Here is a 27833-nt window from a genome sequence, read left to right as displayed (position 1 = left end):
GGCAGCTCTGAACTTTCAGGGGCAGGTCTTTTAAGGGGGGCTGGGGTCTTCCTAGGGACACTGCCTTAAGGTGTTAGAAGCCATGCCAGTTTGGTCAAGTCACTTGGTGCAGGAGGATGGAGTCCTTATGAGAGTTCTTTGCACTTCTCAATACATAAAGTTAAGTGCTTAGGCGTGAAGTATACTGCTATAGCCACTTTACTTTGACATGAATAAAAAATAAGATGGATTGCTGAATGCATAGATAGACATGTGACAAAGGGGAAGAAATGTTACTAGAGTCTGTCACCACCATCCACCCCCATTAGAATGTGAGCTCCAGGAGGGCTGGGACTCTGTCGGCCTGGCACATAGTAGGCGGCCAATAAATATTTGTACAATGTATGAACAACACTTGTAGCGTGCTTAGAACAAGTGCTCAATAAGCAGAAGCTTCCTGGAGTTTATTGTCGCTGGCAACCCGGAAGTCCCCGGCGGTGGAGATGAGATAGAGGGTCCGCGCAGGGCCCGGCGGAGTCGCTCTGGCTGCCTGGCGCCTCGGCTCTATGGCGGGTCCTCCGGGGAAGGCGGAGCCGCTCTGGCCAATTGGTACCTCCGCTCTGTGGATCCGCCCAGGCCGCCGGCGCATGCGCGTGGCTGTGCTGGCTGGGATCGCTATGGCAGCGGTGTCGCTGTGGGCTCGGCCTGCGCGTTCGCGCCGGGGCCGGGCTGCCTTCGCAGCCGCGGGCACCGCAGCCTTTCGGGCATGAGCGGGGCCTCCCGCCGTGGCCTGCTGCCCTGCCTTCCGCTACTGCCGCTTCCGCCGCATCCCGACTGTGGGCCGGCGCCGGGAAAATGCCCTTGGCCGCCTACTGCTACCTGCGTGTCGTGGGCAGGGGCAGCTACGGGGAGGTGACGCTCGTGAGACACCGGCGGGACGGCAGGCAGGTCTGCGAAGTTGGGCCCTACAGGGGGCGGGGGGCACGCAGGGGTTCCCCGAGGGCACCATCCAAAGGTTAGGCCCCAGGGGTGGTCTGAAGGGAACTCACCTCGGATGGCACGCCCTCAGGGCAAATGTCCCATACCACGAAGACTAGGGCATACCTTTCTGTAATATGCACTCCGAGCAAACACCCTGTAGTTCTCCTTTGGAATTAATTGGTGTCCATCTGTGCACTTTCCCCCACTCTCCACAACCCTGTGAGATCATGCATTCCCAGGACCTAGCACAGTGCCTGGCAAGCGTTACTCCTTGACTGACAGGCCCCATATGTCTGACCTGACTCACTTAAAACTCAACTCGTCACCTTCCTACCACACCTTCTCTCATGATCCACATTTCAGTGAATAGCACCACCAACCAGCCAGTTGCCCAAGCTGGACACCAGGGAGTCATTCTTGACTCCCCACTCCTCCCCACCCCCATTCATCTGTCCACTGAGACAACAGACCTCTTCTCCATCTCCACTAGTACCACCCCAATCCAGGACATCATTGTAAACTATTGTCAAGGCCTCTCATTGGTCTTCCCTGCCACATGACTTGCTCTTCTCCAATCCATCACTTTCATTGCAGTCTTGGTGATTGTTTTAAACTTACATCTAATGTCACGCATTTGCTTAAAGCACTTTATCCCATTACCCTCAGGATAACAAGCCAATTCTTTATTGTGGTTTATAAGTAGGGTGACCATATTGTACAATCTGGGACAATTTTGAAACTGAAAGGAGACACTATTAATAATTATACCAAGACAACAGAACTGCCCCAGAGAAGCTTAGAGATGTCCACCTAAGTATAAGTCCCTCTCGCCTATTCTGCCTTGTCTCAGGCGATGGTTGCTCTGCCTGGAACAAAAGCTCAGGCGTAAGAAATTGATTCAGTAGACAAAGAGGGAGAGATGGTCACTGGATTTTTTGAGTCGAGGGTGGGGTCTAGCTGTAATAATAGCCCCTCACATTTGAGCAGTAGTTTACATTTTACAAAGCACATTTATGTATGTGTTTGTTGAATAACGAATTGTATGATCTTTCAATTGATTGAGGGCAATGTTTTAAGTGCTAGAGAATATTGATTTTTTTTAAGTGGGAATAATTTTGTATGTTGAGGATCAGTGATTTATAATGTTATTGGGCTATCGATCCCCTTGAGTATCTAATGCAACCAATGGACCCATTCTATCTGCAAAAATTTTTTGTGACCGCAGCCTGCTGTAAGTCTAACGTAAAAAGTACTGTTAGTGATAGCAAATGTTTTTCTCAATTTTGTGCTTTGTGAATAACAAAATGACTAGGTTGTTGGACAGGCTCCAGAAGATTGGTTTTAAGGACATTCAGGAGAACCCTTAAATGCTTCTGAACCTATAAAGTTGTATGTTTATTTGCACATTGTAAACACACGTGTTTTCTTTGTAGTATGTTATCAAAAAATTGAACCTCCGAAATGCCTCCAGCCGAGAGCGGCGAGCTGCTGAACAGGAAGCCCAGCTGTTGTCTCAGCTGAAGCACCCCAATATTGTCACCTACAAGGAGTCATGGGAGGGAGGGGACGGTCTGCTATACATCGTCATGGGCTTCTGTGAAGGAGGTGATCTGTACCGAAAGCTTAAGGAGCAGAAAGGGCAGCTTCTGCCTGAGAGTCAGGTAGTGGAGTGGTTTGTTCAGATCGCCATGGCTCTGCAGGTACTGTCCAGACTCACAGCATCCCACTTGCTTCAAGGGGACGGGGATAACAGGTGTATTTTAGGAAAATTCTTCCCCAAATGCGTACATGCAAAAAAATGTATGTTTTTTGAAGTGGACCCAGTTGCTCGTGTTGCAGCGTTGGAATGTTTCTGAATGAGTGATATCCATATTGAAGTAGGCATGGATTTCATGTCTAATTGGAGGGGAAGCCAGTGCTCTATTCATTTAATATTTATAGCAAAGTCCATTTTAAGTGCCCTGAGTTGACAAAGAGCAAGGAATGACCATGTTTGTTACCAGCTGGTCAGCTGTGTCATACTGAAAGGTGGTTGGGCTAATTAATATGTCTAAACTGTGGGGATTTGGGCTTTAACTCTGTGGCAGAGTGAGTGGAAATGCAAAACATGTTTGTGTTTTAATATACACATATTCAAAAGTGAGACTGTTTATGAAATACCACTCTGGAACTGGGCAGATTTCTCCAGTATTAATTGATCTTGTCGTTTAAATTCTAAGATACTCTCTCTAAATAAAAGTGGTCCTGTTATATTTGAAAATATTTAAAGCTGCAGATTTTATGAGTCTGAGAGGAAATTGCATCTGACCTTGTATAAGTTGTTTTTCTACCTTCAGTGGGAGTTTGTAAGCATGTTTTTTTTTTTTAACTGGATGCATATAACAATAAACGGTATAATAGTCAAGGCGCCAGGAAACAATTGTGAATGCTACTGGGCAAATTAATGCATTGAACTTTTTTTTACTTTGGAAAGTTGTAAATTATACTTTTTATTTAGAGACTGTAAAATAACAGTATTTTGATAGATAGGTAACTAAGGCTCTTTAACTCATGCAATTATTGACGACATGTAAGAAGTCAGGAATAAATAAGTAGATAAGTACATTCACCTTAATGAAATTTTATTTCTCTTTTCAGTATTTGCATGAAAAACACATCCTTCACCGAGATCTGAAAACTCAAAATGTCTTCCTAACAAGAACAAACATCATCAAAGTGGGTGACCTAGGAATTGCCCGAGTGTTAGAGAACCACTGTGATATGGCTAGCACTCTCATTGGCACACCCTATTACATGAGCCCTGAATTGTTCTCAAACAAACCCTATAACTATAAGGTAGGATTGGGCTGTGTATACCAGCTTACCTTGTCTCTAGGACAGTATTCATAATTTCAAAGCCCATCAGAATACTGAAAGTCAAAGAATTCTCTGTGAATTGGTTTAAGGAAAATGTCTTTTCTTTTTTTAAGAGGAAAAATATAAATAAGGCATCCTGACATATAACCATTTACTATTTTTCTTTTCTAGTCTGATGTTTGGGCTCTGGGATGCTGTGTTTATGAAATGGCCACCCTGAAGCATGCTTTCAATGCAAAAGACATGAATTCTTTAGTTTATCGGATTATTGAAGGAAAGGTAAAGTATATTCTGGAACTAATTGTGTTTAATATTTGGAGCAAGGTTAATTTAATACAGCTTTGTAAGTAGGTACTGGCAAAAGTGAGTAATCATTGATGTTGGGTGGATAGTTAAGAATTGTGGGTCCTTTCCGTGGGGAAGGTTGAACTAGAGGAGAAAGAATGGATCATTTCTTAGTATGAATTTGTAAAAGTGGCTTAATGGCTCTGAGAAATTGGCTTGTTGAAATCCACGACCTGTAGCCATAGGACTTGCAGGTACCCTGAGATACTATGGATAGCTTCTTCTACGCCACTTATAGTTAAATGCGCCCCATTTAAAATGAGTCCACTCTCTTTGAACTTGTTGCTCCTTTGATAATCGTCACCGTCACCAGTAACCAGTTAAGAATTGCAGAAAGCATTGTGTATGATACAGATGCCAAAGTGACCAACTTTATATATTAGTTCCATGAGGCTAGTTGCTTTCTGCAGTGTCAAGCTTCCACATAACATTAAATTTAAGGCTATAAATTACCCACTGATTTTATTATCGCACCAAGGCTCATTTAAATTTTGTAAAAAAGTTTTATTAAAATATAGCTAACATACATTATTATATTAGTTTCAGGGGTACAACATGGTTATTCAACACTTATGTACCTAAAGCAGTGATCACAGGATAAGTCCAGCAACCATCTGACACCGTACCACACTATCACAATATTATTGACTATATATTCCCTATGCTGTACATGACTTAATTGTTTTATACCTCAAAATTTGGACCTCTTATTCCCTTCACCTTAACCCCCCTTTTTTAATTTTTCAATTATAGTTGAAATTCATTATTATTTTATATTAATTTCAGGTGTGTAGCATAGTGGTTAGACATTTATATAACTTAAAAAGTAATCCCCCTAACTAGTCTAGTACCCACCTGGCACTATACATAGTTATTACTATATTATTGACTATATTCTCTATGCTTTACTTTACAACCCCACGACTACTTTGTAACAACCAGTTTGTACTTCTTAATCCCGTCCCCTTTTTCACCCTCCCCAACCCCCCAGACCCCTTCCCATCTGGCAACCATCAAAATGTTCTCTGTATCTATGAGTTTGTTTCTGTTCTGTTTGTTTATTTTGTTCTGTAGATTCCACATATAAGCGAAATCACTTTGCATATGTCTTTCTCTATCTGACATATTCCACTCAGCATAATATTCTCCTGGTTATCTGCTGCTGCAGATGGCAAGAACCCATTGTGTTCCATGGCCAAGCAATATTCCACTGTATATATGTACCCCCTCCTCTTTATCCATTCATCCATCGATGGGCATCCAGGCTGCCTCCACATCATGGCAATTGTAAACAATGGTATAATGAATGTATGGATGCCCACTTCTCCTTGAATTATCGTTTTGGGTTTCTTCAGATAAATACCAGGAAGTGGGATTACTGGGTCTTTCTTTGTTTTTGTTATAGCCTTTGTTTGAATATTTATTTTGTTTGGTATAAGTATTGCTACCCTAGCTATTTTTTTTCCATTTCTATTTTCATAAAATATCTTTTTTCTTCCCTTCACTTTCGGTCTGTGTGTGTCTTTTGATCTGAAGTGAGTCTCTTGTAGGCAGCATATGTAAGGGTCTTGTGTTCTTATCCATTCAGCCCTCCTGTGTCTTTTGATTGGAGCATTTAATCCATTTACATTTAAGGTAATTATTGATAGATATGTAGTTATTGCCATTTTATTATTCATATTTTTTATCTTTTATCTTTTTTTTTGTCTTAAGTCCCTTTAAGATTCCTTTTAGTAATGGTTTGGTGGTGAATGAACTCCTTTAGCTTTTTCTTGTCTGGGAAGTTCTTTCTGTCTCTTTTGATTCTAAATGATAGCTTTGTTGGGTAGAATAATCTTGGTTATAGGTCCTTGCGTTTCATCACTTTGAATATTTTGTGGCAATCCCTTCTGACCTGCAAAGTTTCTGTTGAGAAATCAGCTGACAGTCTTATGAGAGCTCCCTTGTAGGTAACTAACTGCTTTTCTCTCACTGCTTTAAGATTCTTTCTTTGTCTTTAATCTTTGGCATTTTAATTATGATGTGTCTTAGTGTGGGCCTCTTTGGGTTTATCTTGTTTGGGACTCTCTGTGCTTCCTGAGCCTGTATATCTCTTTCTTTCTCCAGGTTAGGGAAGTTTTCCATTATTATTTCTTTAAATAGATTTTCAGTTGCTTGCTTTCTATCTTCTCCTTCTGTACACCTAAGATGAAAATATTGGTAGGCTTGATATTGTCCCAGAGGCCCCTTAAACTATCCTTATTTTTTGGTGTTCTTTTTGCAGTTCTGATTAGGTGTGTTCTGCTACCTTCTAAATCATTGATTCAGTTCTCTGCTTCATCAAAACTACTCTTGATTCTCTCTAATGTATTCTTCATTTCAGTTATTGTATTCTTTATTTCTGACTGGTTCTTTTTTTATGTTTCCTATCTCTATTTTTATGTTTCCTATCTCTTTGTTGAAGTTCCCACGGAGATCATTGAGTATCCTTATAACCAGTGTTTTGAACCCTGCATTGGATAGATTGCTTGTCTCTATTTTGTTTAGTTCTTTTTTTGGAGATTTGTTCTGTTCTTTAATTTAGGACATGTTTCTTTTCTTTTTTTTCTTTTTTGGAGAAAGTCAGCTGACACTTTATGCTTTATTGCTTTGTGGTGGAGGTGCTCAGGAGCTGTTGGTGGGGTGAGCCCACTTCCTCATCAACGTCACAGACTTCTGGCTACACAGGATGGCACTGGCTCTGCAGATGGTGGCCATGTGCAAGTCCAGGCAGTATTTGTTCTTGTGGATCATGTGCCAGATGCTGCTGAAGGTGGTCCGGGCATTCTCGTTGATGGTGGTCCACACATAGAAGGTGGCTGGCTTTCGCTGGCTTGATCTCTGCTTAATGACAACCACGACACCTTTGCCATTGGCTGCTGGCTCCACACCCACCATCTTGCAGTGAATCAGCCCATTGTAGCAGAAGGAGTTGTGGGCCTTCAGATTATTGGTCTTGGTGTTATAAGTCTGCTTGTTCCTTTTGGTCAGGAAGCTGGAGCAGTTGCACACAACCCTCCATTGCTTGTTGGGCTTTTGTGAACCTTTGAGAGATTTTAGGAAACTCCACAGCATGAGTCAAGATAGGCGTTTGTATGGAAAAGCCACTGGAAGAGGCTTGAGTGTGTCCAGAAGTTGGGTGGGGTGGGGTCTCAGGGAATCACCAGGGCGATGTGGATGAATGGTGTTAGCCAGGTTGATGGTGATTCAGATATGGCAGCTGACTGTGTTTCCATGCCGGGCTGGGGAGGGCTCAACAGAGAAACAATGGATTCTTGTAGCACTTCTGTCTGGAAGAAAGCTGCCAGTCTAGCCCTCGCCCTGAAACCAGACAACTCAGTACTTGCCGTATGTCCCTCATACCTTTCTAGCTATTGCCCCATCACTGGCGCTCAGAGTAAGTGAGTCCATCAACGAGTAAGTCCATGCACAGGCCCTTTCAGAAGAGTGCCTAGGACTGCAGCTGCCTTCTGTCTCACCCAGCCACGATCTCCACTGGTTTTTACAGCCAAAAGTTATGGGGACTTTTCTCCCCAGCACTGGAACCCTAGGCTGGGGAGCCTGGTGTGTGGCTGGGACCCACTTGCTCCTCCGGGGCTGTGTGGGGGGATCTCCACAGCTGAGATATCCTTCCCAATTTTTAACAGTCACACACATGTGTGTGGGACTAGCCCATTCCACGTCTGCCCCTCCTACCAGTCTTGAGGTGGCTTGTGCTGTATATCCTTAATATGGGACTTCTGTTCAGTTAGACTCCAGGCAATTCTCAACGATGATTGTTCTGTAGTTTAGTTGTAATTTTGATGTGGTTGTGAGAGGAGGCAAGCACAGTATTTATTTACTCTGCCATTCTGACCAGGGATCTTTCATTTAATTTTTTAATTTGAGAAATATTGAAAAAGAAAAAGTAAAATTTGCCCATAATTCTATTAGTTAAAGAATCAAACAAGAAAGGAGAGAGGGGTCGGCCCGGTGGCTCAGGCAGTTGGAGCTCTGTGCTCCTAACTCTGAAGGCTGCCGGTTCGATTCCCACATGGGCCAGTGGGCTCTCAACCACAAGGTTGCCAGTTCAACTTCTCGAGTCCCGCAAGGGATGGTGGGCTCCGCCCCCTGCAACTAAGATTGAACATGGCACCTTGAGCTGAGCGGCCTCCCGGATGGCTCAGATGGTTGGAGCGTGAGCTCTCAACCACAAGGTTGCCAGTTCGATTCCTCGAGTCCCGTAAGTGATGGTGGTCAGAGCCCCCTGCAACTAAAGATTGAACATGGCACCTTGAGCTGAGCTGCCGCTGAGCTCCCGGATGGCTCAGTTGGTTGGAGCGCGTCCTCTCAACCACAAGTTTGCTGGTTTGACTCCCGCAAGGGATGGTGGGCTGCGCCCCCTGCAACTAGCAACAGCAACTGGACCTGGAGCTGAGGAGCTGAGCTGCGCCCTCCACAACTAAGACTGAAAGGACAACAGCTTGAAGCTGAATGGCACCCTCCACAACTAAGATTGAAAGGACAACAACTTGACTCAGAAAGAAAAAAAAAAAAGTCCTGAAAGTACACACTGTTCCCCAGTAAAGTCCTGTTCCCCTTCCCCAATAAAATCTTTTTTAAAAAAAGGAAAGAAATTTTCCTCTCTTATCCATTTTTATCCTCTGGAGATAACCATTGCTAACAATTGATGCATGGCCTTCTTCCCTTTCCCTGTATTATACAGACATAACTCTAGCACCCTATACACACAGATACTTTAAAAAAGTAACTGAAATGGAAGCAGATTGTACACATTGGTACACAACTTGATTTTTTGACTTAATATCTGAGGGACATCTTTCCAGGGTAGTACCTGTACTCATTTTATAAGAGGCTGCCTAGTATTTTATTAGAAGGATGTACCATAGTCTATTCCACAAGTCCATTATGGACATTGAAGTTGTCAGTTGTTCAACTGTTTCCAGTTGTTTACTACCGCAAGCACGATACTGCAGTGACTATCCCAGTACGTAAATCTTTCGGTACTCATTCCCTTATTTCTGAAGGAGAGAGTCCTCAAATGGGATTGCTGGTTTGAAGGATATAGTTTTATAATCTTACAGCCTGCTAGTATAACCAGGACACCAGTACACTTTCTGTAGACCAATCAGTACAGTGGTTATTTTGTGCTTATGTGTATAAGGACTTAAAATAAATATTAGAAAACTTTTACCTTCATTTACTTTACAATACCATTAGTCATAATTGCAGTATTATTTCTCTTTGTAGCTGCCACCAATGCCGAAAGATTATAGCCCAGAGCTGGCAGAACTGATAAGAACAATGCTGAGCAAAAGGCCTGAAGAAAGACCCTCTGTGAGGAGCATCCTGAGGCAGCCTTACATAAAGCGCCAAATCTCCTTGTTTTTGGAGGCCACAAAGGCGTAAGATATTTCCCTTGCAAATAGCTGGGCTATATAGATGGAATAAAAGAGGGTGGCTTCTATAATTTTCATGTGCAAGAATTTATGGTGAGTTTCTTTTAAACATAAAATTAAATTGCATGATTATGTGGTAATCGTGGTAAGATTTGTTTAATTGCTAAAGTCAGAAATTTAGAGAACCATTTTACCCTTCCTCAGGGGGTTCTAAGACATACAGAATTTGTCTTGTAAAGAGACATGTTTTAGAAACCATGTTAAAATGAGAGATTATCTAAGAAACCTATTATAATACATTATTTACTATGTGAGACAATAGTCACATCTAAAATATAGTGCGGAAATTTCTGAGAGCTTTCGTAAAGTTCCTTCTTTACTCATAACTTCTCACGAGAAAATAATTTTTCTCAAGAGAAAAATAATTTATTTCTTGGGCTTGTAGGTCCTGCCTTCACTAAACAGCTCTTCAGGAGCTAAGACTTAGGGCTGGACAAGACCTTCACAATTTCTGCCTCGTGACAGGTTAAATTTGGGAGGCAATGCTAGAAAGGCCCCAGGGGATAAAGAAAGACCATCTTTTTGTTTATTTGTCTATAATTTCCCACCAAACAGACCTTTGGCATTCCATCTGCAGTGCTGGTCTTTATGCTTCCTTTTACTTTTCCAGAGGTTTAGCCCAGTTGTAGAAACGTCACACTAAAACAGTTGGGGATATTATTTCTGCATACATTTACTGTGCAAGTCAAGGCTGAGTATGCCAATCATTTTTACTCTCGAACGTGGCAAAGCAGTTGTGGTAGTATTAAAAACATGTGAAACTTGAAGATGAAAATTATGCTGGTACTTCTGTAGTATGTGAGGCAATTTCTGAGAGATTTTTTTATTTCGGAATGATTTTGTACTTACAGAAAAGTTACAGAGATAGTGCAGAGACTTGCTGCATGCCCACCACCCAGTGTCTCCTATCATTAACAGCTTGTATTACAATGGTACATTTGTTCGTACTGAGAACCCAACATCAGCACCGTACTGTTGACTAAACTCCAGACTTATTCGGCTTTTCCCAGTTTTTCCACTAATACACTTTTTTCTGTTCCAGGATCCAGTCTAGAAGATTATATTACATTTAGTCCTCATGTCTCCTTAGTGAACTTGGGTCTGTGACAGTTTTCATTTTCTTTATGTTTCATGACCTTGATTGTTTTTGAATAGTACTGGTCAAGTGTTCTGTGGAGTACCCCTGGTTTTTAGAAGACTGTTCTCTACAAATTGAGTAGTTTTATAAGGGACTGTAATGCATACACACATTTCCTCGTATGTATATATGTATATACACCTTTAATCTTTACTATATTGATAATAACTTTTTCTTCTTTTCTTCCTCATAAAGAAAAACCTCCAAAAATAATATTAAAAATGGTGACCCTAAATCCAAGCCCATTGCTTCCACGGTTTCTGAAAAGGCTGAATCAAGTCATGAAGTAGTTCCCCCTCAACCACACTCTTCTCAGGGCTCCAAGACATATGTAATGGTACGTTTCTTTCTTTTTTTTTTAAATAATTTTTTAAAAAGTTTTTATTGGGGAACAGTGTGTTTCTCCAGTGCCCATCAGTTCCAGATCGTTGTCCTTCACTCTAGTTGTGGAGGGCGCAGCTCAGCTCCAAGTCCGGTTGCCATTTTCAATCTTTAGTTGTAGGGGGCACAACCCACCATACCATGTGGGAATTGAACCGGCAACCTTGTTGTTGAGAGCTCGCGCTGTAACCAGCTGAGCCATCCGGCCGCCCCTCTGGAAGCTCAGTGGCAGCTCGTTGTCTTCAATCTAGTTGTGGAGGGTGCAGCTTACTGGCCCATGTGGGAATTGAACTAGCAACCCTGTTGGTAAGAGCTTGCACTCTAACCAACTGAGCCATCTGGCCGCCCCTGTTTCTTTTTAAAGAGTACGTGTTTTAGAAACTATTAAAATAATAGGCTATCTATGCAAGTGATTTTTTTTTTTTTTTTTTTTACTGAGAAAATAACTTTATTTTGTTCAGTGGAATGAGCAGGTATCCAGTCTCAGAATTTCTGGAATTGCTTCTTGGTGCCTGCAGCCTTGGTGACCTTGAGCACGTTAAAGTGCTCAGTCTTGCTCAGGGGCTGGTGCTCACCCACTGTGACAATGTCACCAATCTGGACATCTCTGAAGCAGGGGGATAGGTGCACAGACATGTTCCTGTGACGCTTCTCAAAGCGGTTGTACTTTCGAATGTAGTGGAGGTAGTTTCGGCGGATGACAGTGGCCCTCTGCATCTTCATCTTGGTCACTACGCCAGATAGGATGTGCCCTCGGATGGAGACATTACCAGTAAACGGGCATTTCTTGTCAATGTAGGTGCCCTCAGTGGCCTCCTTGGGTGTCTTAAAGCCCAGACCAATGTTCTTGTAGTACCGCGAAAGCTTCTCTTTGCCAGTTTCTCCAAGCAGGACCCTCTTCTTATTTTGAAAGATGGTTGGCTGCTTTTGGTAGGCACGCTCAGTCTGAATGTCTGCCATGTTCACAGGCACCTGAATAAAAAAGAGCAAGTTATTTTATGTGAAATGCTTAGTTAGGCTTTACTGGAGATTCTGTTGTGTAATTAAATGGTATTGTAAAGAAAGTACAGGTGAGGGTGATTCATTTAGCCCACTTTATCCAAACTGCCCAAGAAGTCAGTGCTATAATAACTTTATTCTAACAAATTTTTTTATTGAGGTGAAATTTATATAACGTAAAGTTAACCATTTTAAAGTGAATAATTAATTGCATTTAGTACATATACAGTGTTGTGCAACCATCCTCTATCTCGTTCCAAAACATTTTTACGTCACCCCAAGAGGAAACCCCATACCCCTTAGGTAGTCATCCTCATTCCCATCCAGCCCCTGGGAACCACCGATGTGTTTCTGTCTCTATGGTTTTTCCTATTCTAGATATTTCATATAAATGGAATCAAAGAGTATGTGACCTTTTATGTCTTGGCTTCTTTCACTTAGCATAATATTTTTGAGGTTCATCCATGTAGCATGTATCAATACTTCACTTATTTTTATATATGCATAATATCCCATTGTATGTATATACTATACTTTGTTTATGCATTCATTCTTTGGTGGACCTTGGCTTATTCTCACCTTTTGGCTATTGCTGTGATCATATATATACAAGTATTTGTTTGAGTACCTGTTCTCAATTCTTTGGGGTGTATACCTAGGAGTGGAATTGCTGGGTCATATGGTAATTCTATCTTTAACTTTTTGAGGAACCACCACACTGTTTTCCATACCAGTTAGACTATTTTACATTACTAGCAGTCCACGAGAGTTCCAAGTTTCATAACCTTGCCAACTCTCGTTATTTCTGTTTTTCTGATTTTAGCCATCCTAGGGGATGTGAAATGGTATCTCATTGTAGTTTTGATTTGCATTTCCCTAATGACTAATGACAGAGCATCTTTTCACAAAATTATTGGCCATTTGTATGCCTTCCTTGAAAAATGTCTACTAATCCTTTGCCAATTTAAAACAAAATTTGTTTTTTGTCATTGAGTTCTAAGAGTTCTTTCTGTATTCTGAATATTAGGCCCTTATGATTTACAAACATTTCGTCTCATTCTGTAGGTTATTTTTTCATTTTCTTGCTAATGTCCTTTTATGCACAAAAGTTTTTGATTTTGATGAAGCCCAGTTTATCTCTTTTTTTGTGCTTTTGGTGCCATATCTAAGAATTGCTTGCCAAATCCAAAGTCATGACGATGTATGCCTGTGTTTTCTTCTCGGAGTTTTATAATTTTAGCTCTTATATTTAGGTTGTTGGCCCACTTTTAAATTTTTTTTATTATGGTAAGATACAACATAAAATTTGCCATTTTGAATCATTTTTAAGTGTACAGTTTAGTGACCTTAATTATATTAAGTGTTGCACAACCATCAGCTCTATCTTCCAAAACCCTTTGATCATTCCAAACAAAAACTCTGTACCCATTGAGCAACAACTCTCCATTTTTCCTACTCCCAGCCTTGGTAACCTCTGATCTACTTTCCATCTCTATGAATTTGACTGTTCTAGGCATCTTATATAAGTGGAACTATATAATACTTGTAGCATGTTTCAGAACTTCATTCCTTTCTATGGCTTTATATGTCCCACTATGTATACCGCAATTTGTTTTATTCATTTATCTGCTAATAAACATTTGGGTGGTTTCCACTTTTTGGCCATTGTGAATAATGCTGCTATAAACATTGGTGCACAAGTATCTGTTTAAGTCCCAAATTTCAGCTCTTTGGGGTAGGAGTGGGATTTCCGGGTCATATGGTAATTCTATGTTTTAACTTTCTGAGTTAAAATTTTGTTCTCTTTTGAGTTAAAATTTGTATATTGTGTGAGGAGTGCTGTAATAACTTGGAAGCATGTTTTCACTCAGGATAAAGACAAAGGTTTATCCCAAGAGAAACACATAGTCATCGGCCCCTTGAAGACACCTGCAAATCTGAAAGGCCACCCCTGTAAACCAGACATGAGCAGCACCACAGAATCACTAGCCACAATCAGTAGAGTGAATATTGACATCTTACCTACAGAAGGGGACTTGAGTGGTGGCTTAACTCAAGAAAATGAGCCAAGACACTTAGCTGACTCTAAGGAGCTAGAAGGTAAATGCAATATTTCTCAAGTGAAAGAGAGGCTACAGGACAACACTAAGTCCAGCACTCGACCTGGAAACCTAATTCCTATAGGGTCCTCTGATGATGTCACTGGGGAAAGGAATGACCCAGTGAAGACTCTGCAGTCCCTGAACAAAGACCAAAAGCCAAAGGACCAGGTGAGTGATATGCATGAGGTACTGGTTTCAGAGAGAAGACTGGAAATTGCAGTTATAAAGGTGTTGGTTGTGTTGTTTGGTTGTGCTCTAGTTGTTGTTTTAGGAAAATCAGCTGTTCTGTGTACCAGTTTAAACATAATAGAAACCAAAGGATGAGACCTGAGGGATTTAGATCCCTTCTTGCCCTGGCATGGGGTACTTGATGGAAGCATACTGTTTGTATGTTTTTTCCTATTTCTGTATCACTCTTCCTTAGTCCTCCAATTGATGGATAGTTCCAACAGATAGTGTCACATTCCTTCTTGCTTTTGAAAAGTTAGTGGATTGATCTTGATTTCTTAAGTTCAGGAATAAAAAAATATTTATGTGTTGGAACCAAAGGGGAAGGAAGAAGAGAAGAAAAGGAAAGGAACAAAATTTTGATACTGAGAGACTATTCTGAGCAAATTTAATGGCTATCTTCTACTTGAACTTGGAAAGAAGCCTAAATTAGACGCAGAATGGTAATAACTGAGGATTGGAGAGAAAGCCAGAACATTTGATTAACTTTACTTTTTTATGTGTAAAATATTTTAAAATATATTTAATAGGTATATTGATTATATTTTATAATCTATGCTGTATATATATTTGAATTTGATATATTGCATGTTTTATTTAACATCATACTTTATATAAACATAGTAAAACTATTTTATATGTTTATATTTGAATGTTTTTAATGAAGTTTTGTTTTTGTGGAGAAATGCATGTATAATGCTCTTGTCATTTTAAGTCATTGGATTGAAACCAATATATAGTCTTAAGTGTTCTCTGAACACTGGAATCTTAGTACCTTATAGATAAAACTATATTTGTTCTGCTTTGGCTATCAAATTCACTTCTTTAATTTTTTCCATTTTTTAATTTTTAAAGTACTGAATCGGTGGTTTTTAGCATATTCACAAAGTTCTGCAATCATCACTACTGTCTAATTCCAGAACATTTATATCACCTCAATGTCTCTCTCTATTTCTCCTTGCTCCTAGCTGCCAGCACCCAATTGTCTATATGGATTTGCCTATTCTGAGCATTTCATACAAGTAGAATCGTACAATATATGGCCTTTTGTGTATGGCTTCTCTTACTTAGCATAATGTTTTCAAGGTTTATGCATGTTGTAGCATGTACCGGTATTTCATTTCTTTTTATTGCCAAATAAATTTTACTGTATGTATATACCATATTTTATTTATCCATTAATCAGTTGATGAACATTTGGGTTGTTTTCACTTTTTGGCTACTATGGATAATGGTGCTGTGAATATCTTGTACAAATTTTTGTGTGGACATGTTTTCAGTTCTGTAAGGTATATACCTGGGAGTGAAATTGCTGGGTCATATGGTAACTCTGTTTAACTTTTTGAATTGTTTTCCAAAGCAACTACAATGTTTTACTTCCCACCAGCAATATATGAGTTGCAATTTCTCCACATCTTCACCAACACTTCTTGTTTTCTGTTTTTTCTAAATTCTAGCTATCCTAGTAAGTGTGAAGTGGTATCTTATTGTGATTTTGATTTGCATTTCCCTAATGACTGATGAACAATGCTGAGCATCTTTTCATGTGCTTGTTGGCCTTTGGTGTACTTACTTTGGAGAAATATCTGTTCAGATGCTATGCCCATTTTTTAGTTGGTTTATCTCTTTATTGTTGAGTTGGAAGAATTCTTTATTCTAGATGTCAGTCTCTTATCAGATAAAAGGTTTGAAATTATTGTCTCTCATTCTGTGGATTGTCTTTTACTTTCTTGATGGTGTCCTTTCAAGCACAAAAGTTTTTACTTTTGATGAAATCCAATTTTTTGTTGTTGTTGCTTGAAGATTTACTCCTGTGTTGTATTCTAAGAGTTTATAGTTTTAGTTCTGATATTTAGGTCTATGATTCACTTTGAGTTAATTTTTGTGTATGGTGTGAAGACTTCACTCTTTTGTATGTGAATATTCAGTTATCCCAGGACCATTTATTAAAAAATTATTCTTTCCCCCATTGAATTGTCTTGTCACTCTTGGTTAAAAATCAGTAGACCATATATATAATGGTTTATTTCTAGACTCTCAATTCTGTCCCACTGATTTATATGTCTATCCTTATGTCAGTAAGACACTGTCTTAATTATTGTAGTTTTGTAGTAAGTTTTGAAATGGGGAAGTTTGTCTTCCATCTATATTCTTATTTTTCAATGTTTTGGCTATTTTGGATCCTTTGAATTTCCCTATGAATTTTAATATCAGCCTGCCAATTTCTGGGGAAAAAAAGGGGGGAACTGCGATTTGATAAGGATTGCATTGAATCTGTAGATCATTTGCAGAATATTGCTATCTTAATATGTCTTCCAACCCATGAACATAGGGTGTCTTTCAATTTATTTATGTCTTCTTTAATTTCTTATAATGATATTTCATTGTGTTTAGTGTACAAGTCTTGTACTTCTTTTGTGAAATTTTAAGTATTTTATTCCTTTTGATACTATTGTAAATGGAATTGTGTTCTTAATTTCATTTTCATAGTGTTCATTGCTTGTGTATAGAAATACAGTTGATTTTTATATATTGATCTTATATCCTACAGCCTTGCTGAGCTCATTTATTGGTTCTAACAATTTTTTTTACTGGACTCCTTAGGATTTTCTGAATATAAGATCCTGTCATCTATGAATAGAGGTAGTTTTCCTTCTTCCTTTCCAATCTTTATTTATTTTTCTTGCCTAATCACCCTGGTTAGAACCTCTAGTACATGTTGGATAGAAGTGCTGAGAGTAAACATCCTTATCTTGTTCCTGGTCAGATTCATTTATTACATCAGACTTTTAGAGCAGCTTTTTTGTTTGATAGAATTTTATGTCTAGCAGTTCCTCTTTTTATGTTGTTATTGTTTTTAAAAGTGGAAGAACTTTTTTCAGCACAATTGGATTTCATGGAGAAATCCCCTGAGTCATTTGTTCTGTCACTCTTGTACTTGTATAAGCTTCATTTTAAGCAGCCTATATGCTTATTACCAGAAGAGAAACATGTACTTCACTCTTCAGAATTATATCAATCATTGTTTATTATTTTGGTCTTCTTGCTCAGCTTGCTTATTATGTGATAATATTATAAAATTTAATCATTTGCTACATTTTATATATAATGTTAGGTGTACTCTTGAAAGAATAAATTTAACAAATTATCTTACCTATGGGAGTCATTGTTTTGTGTTTGCCAGAGGATCTAAATGACAGATGATAGTGTCTTAATGATAATGGCTCTTAGAAACAATTTCACCTTGTATTAATATCACATTGTTCTTTTTTTCTTAGTAAAATGTACCACATAGTGGGCTCTTGGTAAAAATTGTTGATTGAATCATATTCAATTACCAGTGTCCATCTACTTGAAAACCTAGATATTCTAATAGTTAAAAATTGTTTCAAAAATTTAAGAATCTATTTTATTTTAATGTTTGGTATGAATTAGTTTCTAAAACCAGCTATCCCAATCAAATACTACATCCTTGGTGATCTTTATAACTTAATAGGTAATTTATTTTATTATTACTACTGCTACCCTGTTTCCCCGAAAATAAGATCTAGCTGGACAATCAGCTGTAATGCATCTTTTGGAGCAAAAATTAATAACCGTTCTTATTTTACTATAAGACTGGGTCTTATAGTAAAATAAGAATGGTTATTATATTATATTACATTACATTATATTATATTAAAGACCGGGTCTTATATTATAGTAAAATAAGACCGGGTATTATATTATATTACATATTATATTATATTATATTATATTATATTATATTATATTATATTATATATTATACCAGGTCTTATAGTAAAATAAGACCAGGTCTTATATTAATATTAATCCTCCAAAAGTCACATTAGAGCTGATTGTCTGGCTAGGTCTTATTTTTGGGGAAACACGGTAGTAATAGCTCTGTTATTTTTAAGCATCTAATATATCTAGTATCTAATATGTGCTAGAGATAGTCCTAAGTACTTTAGTGCACCATCTTCACTAATCCTCCAATAGTCATACAAATGTGTGAAGCCTTATACCTGTTTATAGACAAATAAACTGAGGTTCAGGAAGATTAAGTTTCTCAGATATAACGCCATCTAACTCCAAACTCAGTGCTCTTTTCATGTTGCTTTAAAAAGCATTTTTCATGATGCACCCAAATTACTGATGTTTTTCTTGGAAGTATGTATATATCAAATTGGATTTCATTTAAAATATTTATTTTTCTGGAATAGAAAACCTATTAAAAGTTATGAAAAGGTATTTTTTTAAAAAAAACTAAATCAAATATCAGTAGTTTCAGGTTAATAACAATATGAATAATTTAATTAAAATATTTTTCCTAATTTGGGAAAAGATAAAAAGCCAGAACATATGAATAACTGATGTTAGCATTTGTCTTTGCCTGTCACCACTGCAAATACGCATGTATTTTGAGAAAGACAACTCCTCCTTCTCATTTTCATTTTGAATTTTAAAAGTAGGTATGGAGGGTTCGACCATTTAGAAATTCAAAAGGCTATATCATTATTTTGTTTTTTTCTTTGTTTTGTTTTTTGTAAGGATGAAGTTGCTGGTGAATGTATTACAGAAAAAGAGGACAGAATCCACCCATGTTTACAGCCACAGCGATCTGGGTCTGAGCCTTCCCTATCTCGACAGAGACGGCAGAAGAAAAGAGAGCAGACTGAGCACAGTGGGGAAGAGAAACAGGTTGGCTGAGACCTCTTTGAACTAACTCATTGTGCTGTTGCTTGGGAAGTGGACTTTAGGAATCTCAATTTCTATTTAGAATGATTAACAGTTGCCAAAAAGGCACACAAGAAATCCAAGGAACATGAGAAGGGTGATGATGGCAAGATGCTAAATATTAGTTTTCAAATGTCAGTGAGTTGGAAGCAAAGTAAGAATTTTATTTTCCTCAGCAGAGATGGGGATCATTTGGAGAGTTAGAGAAATAGGATAACGGTAAATCTCTGATCCTTCTTGTTATATGGAAGAAAAGTTTCTCCTTCATCTTCTGCATAAAATCATGTTGATACCTCATTTCTTTTTTTCTTTGAGATATTACACCTCATTTATTTTTTAATTTTTTTTTTACACCTCATTTCTTGAAGTAGCTTTCACAGGCACCCTCTCATAAGCTTCTTAGATGGTCATTCACTTTTGGCAGAGTTTCTTTCCCCAAAAATGCAGTGTTTTGAAGTTTTTGAGAGTAAATCACAGTCAAATACCTAGGAGACATACTGATGGGAGAACTTTGGAGGTGGGTTATTATCATATAAAACTGATCATCTCCTCCCTTTTTAATTATCTAAGTTCCAAGAGGCTCCTCCTCACCTTTTGCCTTCTCTTCCCACTGTTGGAAAAGTGGATGTCACATCAACCCAAAAGAATCCTGAAAACCAAAGTAGAATGGTCACTGGGTGCATGAGCAGTTTGAGGAGCAGTGAGATGTCATCATCAAAGGTTTGTGGGGAGTTATGTTGGATTTTTTTAAACCTTCTTATAGAGTTTTTTTTTATTATAAAATCCTGCATATGTTGTGATGTTTTATATTAAAATATTTTAGCCCTGCTTTTTGCCAAACACTGGAAGGGATAAATTTGTGATTCTCAGCAGAAGCGTTGATTGAAACGAACAGATTCTATAGTACCAGAGATGGTCACTTGTGGTTAACTAAGGAGACCAAGCAGATTCTGAATGGAGAAAATGCAAAATTCCCTAATTGCCCTTTTAAAAATGAGTACAGTACTTCCCAGAAATGAGGGCTGTGATCAGTCCTTGCTAGTAGTTGTGACCCTGTTGCAGACTGGTTTCAAACGGACACTCCTTTAAAAGTCTGTGCAAGGCCTTTTCCTCTAGTGCTGGATGACTCATCATGCATTGTAGGTGTTACAAGAATAGTGAGTAGAAGTGGAAATAACTCTGACTTTCTTCAAAAGGATCGACCTTTATCAGCAAGAGAGAGGAGGCGACTAAAGCAGTCACAGGAAGAGATACTCCCCTCAGGTAAAGTTGTTCTGTTTCCTTCATCTATTGGAGGTTGTTAGTATCCCTCATGTATGTAAGCATTGGTTCTGATTGTGAGGTGCTAAGAATTTTTAAGCATCAATAATACATTTGGGAGACTGATGTGGAAGAAATTTAGAAATTTCTTAGTCTAGCCTTTAAAAACAAATCAGCATAGGCTGTTGGATCTGGAACTTGTATTATCAGGGGAAGAGAATATTAAGAAGAGAGCAAGAGGGCTTTGAGTGTCAATAACTCTTGGGAGACTTCAGACAAGAAAATGGGTGTTTAGTTTGTGTCCATGTTCAGAGTTTGATGGTCAAAGAAGTGCTGTCTTCTCAGGAACAGAGAGAGGAAGCCAGAAGAATGATGCTGCCCAGGGCTGAGGGCTGTGATCGTTCCTATTACTATTATCTAAAGACAGCACTAGCAGTTTCCGTTCATTGAATGCTAGCTATGTCTCATGCATTATGGTAAGCATGTTAAGGGCCTTATCTCGTTTCATATTTACTGTCAAAGGCAGGCAGCATTATCCCCATTTTGCAGCTGAGGAAACTGAGGCTCAGAGAGGTTAAGTATCCTGCCCAAGATCACAGAGCTGGAAGACCTAGAGCCAAGCTTTGAACTAAAGTGTCAGATACCAGAGTGATAATTAATATGCTCTCCGAGTTACTTCTTAGCCAGCCCTTGCTGGGGTATCTTCCATACCCAGTGCAAAGCCCTTTTCTGTTGAGGCCAGCCCACCACAAACAACCACTGGGGGTGGTCACTTTTTCAGACCCTTCAATGAGGAGAGCTTCTCTGAGTGCAGCCGGGCCAGGAAAGCCACAAGAGGAAGGCCAGCCCACCCCTGCCCGATGGTTGTCTTCTGGCCGAAGCTTTGCTCAGGTACATTACTTAGTTCTAAGCGAAAAGGTGGACATATCTACATCTGGCAAGCCTAATACAGGAAACCTCATAAATGCCAGCTCCATTTATTTCTGGGACAACGCTGACTTAAGTTACACTTTTTCACTCTTGATAAGAAAAAAAAACAACTGATCAATAATAATTAAAAGGATTGTGTTTGCTTCATTAAGACTTCCAAAGGGCTTCCACTAGGCAACACTTTGCTTATTCTGCTGTATTACCAATGTACCCACCTACCTGGGCAGATTTTAGTCTCATGTGCTCAGTTTTCTCAGTTTTCTGTTTGTGCCGAAATCCCTTACCTTCTTAGCTAGGGATGATGTAGGGGCACCATCTGGTGGCTAAATGGGTAATTGCAAGGTTTCCAACCATGTATTCCAGTTACTGACATTTCTAAGAGCAAATTATTATTTTAAAAAATAGAAACTCCCTGCCCTTGAAAGAAATGAAGATTTGTTTCTTTAACAGTATTCTATGATTTAGTCATTTCACTAATTAAGAAGGTCCTCTCCATTTTCCAAAGGTGTAAGATTTGTGTGTAATTATATCAAGTTACCCTAACAGAGTCTCACATATGAGCAAACTAAGGTTGCTTTTATTTAGGTGGCATTCTATCTAGTTTAAAACACCACTATTCCTTATGGTACCAACCCTCTGCTTAGGAGTTGGAACACCAGAACTGTTTGTCCACTCTCCTCTGGAAAGGAAATTTCTTCATAGCTCAGCCTTTCCAGGGCCTTGAAAGACTTCACCTTGATGTTCCTCAGGCTTCACTTGTGAACTTCATGGGTGAACTGGGACATCATTGGGTAAAGTAACTTCAATTTTTATATCCATTAGTTTCTCCTGTTAAATTGGTCCTAGGTGCACATTATATCTAGACATTGCGTTTAAGACAGTTTCATGTGTAGCATTCCGGTTGTGTTGTCATGTCATGTGGAATTTTGTTTTTTCAAACATTAATAGGAAAAGAAACTCACCCACTGTTTCTCTGAGGAGGAGTTAAGTTCTTCTACAAGTTCAACAGATAAATCAGATGGGGATTCCAGGGAAGGGTAAGTTCTTATTTTTCTGTCTCCCTTCATAAACTGTTTCTGTTTGAATTCATCCTAAATGTATGTTTATAGTAGTATTCAGACCTGTAGTATTGTTACTGATAACATTATAAATGCTTTTTGGTATATGCTAGGTCTAAAAATATCTCTTCTAATGAACACATCTGATTTTCATTCAGCATTCTTATGAATGTCTTCTTATATCTGTGGGCTTATAGTTTTCATCAGATTTGGAAATTTTTTGGCCATTATTTCTTCAAATATTTTTTTGGACCTCCTCCTGCCTCCTTCAGGATTCTAATAATATATATATTAATTGTTTAAAGGTGTTTCACATCTCATTGATGGTGTTCATTTTTTTAGACTTTTTTCTCTGTTTTATTTTTCATAGATTCTATTGTTATATCTTTGAATTCACTTATATCTTCTGCAGTGTCTAATTGTTAATCATATTTCATGTATTTAACTTGCACTTTTCATTTCTAGGAGTTCAACTTGGGTCTTTTTTGTCTCCCATGCCTCTCTTTAATGTTTAATGCTTTTCTCTACTTTGGGCATATGGAATGTATTTATAGTAACTTTATAATTATTATTATGATAGCTTTAATGTCCTTATCCATTAATTATATCACTTGCATCACTTCGGGATCTGTCTCTATTACCTGCTTTTTTTCTCTTTACAAAGGTATGCTATTTTCCTGCATCTTCGCATGTTTGGTATTTTTGACTGGATTCTAGACATTGTCAATATTCTCTCATTAGGGGCTGGTATTTTTATATTTCTTTAAATATCCTTAGCTTTGTACTTGGATGTAATTAAGTAACTTAGAAATAGTGGGCAGAATTTATACATAGAATCTTGGACTTCCTCTTTCTGGCTCTCTCCTTTCCAGTATTCCTCTCATTTTCTAATGGTAGTGGTTGTCTCGAACTGTGTCCTTTGGTTCTGCAGGCCAGAAAGACTGTGAGTTTTCTGTTGTACTTTATAGCTGCCTATGGCCTGCTCTTAGGCTAAAAGGTGTTGATTCTCCTCCAGAATATGCTTGCAGATTTTGTATATTCTCCATTGCCTTCACATAGCTGATTTTTGTGTTTTGTCCAAAGTTTATGCTTGTTATCTGTGGAAGGGTCTGTCTAACAAGGGAAATTGTTTTTTTTTTTTTCCAGGAAAGGTCATACAAATGAAATGACTGATTTGGTACAATTGATGACTCAGACCCTAAAATTGGACTCTAAAGAGAGCTGTGAAGATCCCCCAGTGCCAGATCCAGTGTCAGAATTTAAACTTCATCGAAAGTATCGGGACACGCTGATACTTCATGGGAAAGTTGCAGAAGAGACAGAAGACCTCCATTTTAAAAAGCTACCCTTAGGTGATCAGTTTATTCTTTTACAGCAAACTGGAGAGCATATGTTTATTGGAGAAATGTGTCAAACCAAGGAGCTAATGCTTACAATTTCTTTTTGTCTTTTTATTTTTTCTCTTGGATATATCCATGAAAGGTGTATCTTGTTTTATGTAAGTTGCGTTACTGAGAAGTTGCATGAAATTTTTACAAATTGAAGGTTTGTGGCAACCCTGCATTGAACAAATCTATTGGCTCCATTTTTCCAATGTGCTTAGATGATGGCTAGCATATTTTAGCAATAAAGTATTTTTTAACTAAAGTATATACATTGTTTTTTAAAACGTAATGCTATAAATGTCTAATCACTATGCTGTACATCTAAAACTAATATATATTGACTGTCAATTGTAAGTGAAAATTAATTAATTAAAAATATATAATGCTATTGCACACTTATTAGACTATAGTATAGTATAAACATAACTTTTATATGCACTGGGAAACCAAAAAATTCATGTGACTCACCTTATTGAGGTAGACTCAAACCTGCAATATCTCTGAGGTATGCCTGTATACATTTTTGGTCATTAAAAATATATGAAGTCATTAAACTAGACTCTTGTCAAAGTGAAAAGAATTTTAACATGACAAGATTTTTTTTTTAAACACTGCATTCTTCTTGCTGCAGTGGTGAAGTGTTTATTTTTTCATGCCTTTGTTATTGCTTTTTAGTTATCATACCAGGTTCTGAAAAGATCAGAAGAATAGTTGAAGTCTTGAGAGCTGATGTAATACAGGGCCTGGGAATTCAGCTTTTAGAGCAGGTGTATGATCTTTTGGAAGAGGAGGATGAATTGGAGAGAGAGGTGAGTGTCCTATTAGCTGTGTCAGCTGCTTATGCTATCGAATATTTTTAACAGCCTTTTGAAATATAATTAACATGCTATACATTTTACCCATTTAATGTGTATAGTTCAGTGGTTTTCAGTACGTTTATAGTTGTACCACTATCACCACAATTAATGTTAGAATGTTTAATTACCTCCTAAAGGAACCGTGAACCCATTGGCAGTCCCTCATTATTCCTGAAGCCCCCCATCCTTAAGCAAACACTAATATTTCTGTCTCTGTAGATTTGCCTATTCTGGATATTTCATTTAAATGGAATCATACAAAATATGTGGTCTTTTGTGATTAGCTTCCTTCACTAAGCGTAATGTTTTCAAGATTCATCCGTGTTGTAGCATGTATCACCTGCTTCATTCCTTTATATGGCCAAATAACAGCCCATTGTATGGCTATACCACATTTTGTTTATCTGTTCATCAGCTGATGGAAATTTAGATTGTTTCCCCTTTTTTGCTATTATGAATAATGCTGCTATGAATATTTATGTACAAGTTTTTGTGTGGACATATATTTTCATTTTTCTTGGGTGTGTACCTAGAGGTGGAAATTGCTGAATTATATGGAAAGTCTATGTTTAACATTTTGAAGAATGGCCAGACTATCTTCCAAAGTGGCTGCACAATTTTACATTCCCACCAGTGATGGGTGAGGGTTCTTATTTTTTCACGTCCTTGTCAACACTTGTTATTGTCTTTATTTTTATTATAGCCATCCTAGTGGGTGGGCAGTGATTTCTCATTATGGTTTTGATTTGCTTTTCCCTAATGGGTAATGAATGTGGAACATCTTTCATGTGCCTATTGGCCATTGTGTATCTTTTTTGGAGACATGTCTATTTTGATCTTTTACACGTTTTAAAATTATTTATCTTTTTTATTGTTGACTTGTATGAGTTCTTTATATATTCTGGATAGAAGTCCTTTATCAGATAGATGATTTACAAAAAATTGTCCTATTCTGTGGTTGTTTTTTCACTTTTTAGTGGCATTGTTTACAGCATAAAACATTTTAATTTTGTTGAAATCACCTGTTTTGTTGGCTTCACCAGTCTGGTGTCATTTTTGTCTGAGCCTGGGAGTGGGGAGGGAGGCAGTTGATCTTAGTTTAAATACCACAGACTCTCACTGTTCTTGAATTTTAGATTTTCTTGAAAAAATGTCTTTATTTGCTGTATGTCTTTAGGACCATTTCCAGAGACTTTAAAATGGTTGGTTTATAAAATAATTCCTGTTTCACTAAGGACGGGTCTGCAGAGCTCCTCATGCTGTCGTGCCAAATGTGCAACCAATTAGGATTACATTTTATATTTATTTGTTATATATCCCTTAATCTGGAAGTTACTCAGTCTTTGTTTTTCATGACCTTAACATTTTTGAAGAGTATGGGCACAGTGTTTTATAAAATGCCCCTTGGTTTGGATTTGTCTGGCTTCATGAATAGATTCAGATTATGCATTTTGGGCAGGAATACCTTAGAAGTGATGTCGTGTCCTTCTCAGTGCATTGTATCAGGAGGTGCATGACATTTGTTAAACACATTATTAGGTGTTAGTTGCAGGCTTTTCTTTCAACCCACATACATTGAGTGTCACATAGTAAATGTTTTTGTTTCTAGTCAGATTGAATTTTCTATATTAATGGTCATTTGCATTATTTTGTAAATACCGTTACTGAATAGTCTGTGGGACTGATTTTGTTTTTTTATCAATTCTAATATTCTAGTATTATTGTTTTATTGATTCTAAGAGTTCTTTATATATTAATGGTATTAATTCTTTGGTATGTATTTTAGAAATATTTTCCCTAGTTTATTTGCTCTTTAATTTCGTATGACTTTTTGTATCTTGAAGTTCAAATTTTTATGTAAACATAACTATTAATATGTTCCCATATGGTTTTCCACCTTTGGTATCATGCTTAGAAAAACCCTTCTTCTAAGATTACAGAAATATTTTGTCTACTACATACTGATTTCCTTTTTATGTTTTCCAAATAGGTACATTTGCGGGAGCACATGGGTGAAAAGTATACAAGTTACAGTATAAAAGCTCGCCAGTTGAAATTTTTTGAAGAAAATGTGAATTTTTGAGAATTTATTCTTATCTGCTGCCAGAACTAAAGACCTATATTCAAAAGCTTTTGGCTTACACAGAAACAAACCTATAATGAGGACAGGACGCCCTTCACCATCCTTTTAACTCCTTTCGGTTTTTTTACTGGAAAAAAAACAGAACAGAGTAACATGAAGCAAGTTAACGAAAGAAAAAAACCTTTGGCGCTATCTTATTCTCTTGAAGAGGAAAAATCTAAGACTTTGTTTGGTTACTGTTTACTGAGCCTTAAACCACCCACTTTATATCTAGAACTTTATTTTTTTAAGGTACTAATTAGCTTGAATACAGAGCCAAATAATATTGGATTGGAAGTTTTATAGTATACTATAGTGATAAAAGCACTAGGAGAAATAAATGACATAGTATGCCCACTGATACTATTTGTCATTGTTAATAACCTTAGGTAGTAGTTAATAAATTATTTTTTTTAAAGTCAAGTCACAATTCTGGGAGTAGATTCAAAGAATGTAAAGTTGTATCTAATACTTGAGCTATTGAATTCCTTCTTTACATACTGATGGGCATTTAACATTTTATTTTCATGTTAAGATACACCTCATTTAGGGTATTCAAGAATTGAAATTAAGAGCTATTTTGGCTTTGTAAATCAATGTTTTTACATGCTGGCTTTTTAGATTTATTTTTCCATCAGTGAAAACGTTTCTTAAACACTAATTCTTTTTACAGTTAAGTAATCTGTAAATGGAGTCCAGTGGAGTCCAGCTCCTTTTAGTTATGTTGGACATATTTGTCTCCTGAAGTTTGGCTTCTTATATATCAAGATATTGGTTGTCTTCCCATGTTTTAAATGTATGCTTATGTATATTTTATTAGTTGTTTAATAAGGGGTAATGCCCACTTGGGCAATAGTTTTTATAAAATAAAAGTCTTGATTATTAAATTTTCACTTCTGTATTGAAGGGACTCTACAAATGAATTCTGCTCCAGAAATGCTTTTAGTTTTTTATCATTAAAAATGTCTTCTTTGAAAATACACACACACATAAAA

The 27833-nt window shown here is 37.8% G+C and overlaps 1 protein-coding gene and 2 pseudogenes across 2 annotated transcripts; 1 reads left to right on the top strand and 2 right to left on the bottom strand.

The window, feature by feature from the left end:
• Window positions 1–605: 605 nt before the first annotated feature.
• NEK4 (NIMA related kinase 4) lies at window positions 606–27731 on the top strand. Of its 2 annotated transcripts, XM_019724296.3 has the most exons (16): window positions 621–927; window positions 2394–2660; window positions 3598–3795; window positions 3988–4095; window positions 9430–9584; window positions 10972–11113; window positions 14028–14256; window positions 14341–14426; window positions 19041–19190; window positions 19797–19946; window positions 20423–20489; window positions 21268–21377; window positions 22365–22453; window positions 23621–23826; window positions 24535–24668; window positions 26707–27731. In XM_019724296.3, exons 1-16 carry the CDS (start codon window positions 835–837, stop codon window positions 26797–26799), a joined length of 2277 nt encoding a protein of 758 aa, XP_019579855.1. In that variant the 5' UTR covers window positions 621–834; the 3' UTR covers window positions 26800–27731. The 2 variants fall into 2 exon arrangements, with proteins under 2 accessions (XP_019579854.2, XP_019579855.1); XM_019724295.3 differs by having other exon boundaries at window positions 606–927; window positions 14028–14426.
• Window positions 6696–7254, bottom strand: LOC109443572 (large ribosomal subunit protein eL28 pseudogene; annotated as a pseudogene).
• Window positions 11505–12119, bottom strand: LOC109443640 (small ribosomal subunit protein uS17 pseudogene; annotated as a pseudogene).
• Window positions 27732–27833: the final 102 nt, after the last annotated feature.

The sequence above is a fragment of the Rhinolophus sinicus genome, chromosome 5 (genome assembly GCF_057876585.1).
Source record: "Rhinolophus sinicus isolate RSI-liver-muscle chromosome 5, RSI-T2T, whole genome shotgun sequence".
NCBI lineage: Eukaryota > Metazoa > Chordata > Mammalia > Chiroptera > Rhinolophidae > Rhinolophus > Rhinolophus sinicus.
This window is presented reverse-complemented; position numbering and strand designations above follow the sequence as displayed.

Coding starts and splice junctions, on each gene's coding strand:
- NEK4 (XM_019724295.3), top strand. CDS start 835: ATGCCCTTGGCCGCCTACTGCTACCTGCGTGTCGTGGGCAGGGGCAGC. Junction 9,585..10,971: donor TTTTTGGAGGCCACAAAGGC/GTAAGATATTTC, acceptor TTCCTCATAAAG/AAAAACCTCCAAAAATAATA. Junction 11,114..14,027: donor GCTCCAAGACATATGTAATG/GTACGTTTCTTT, acceptor GTTTTCACTCAG/GATAAAGACAAAGGTTTATC.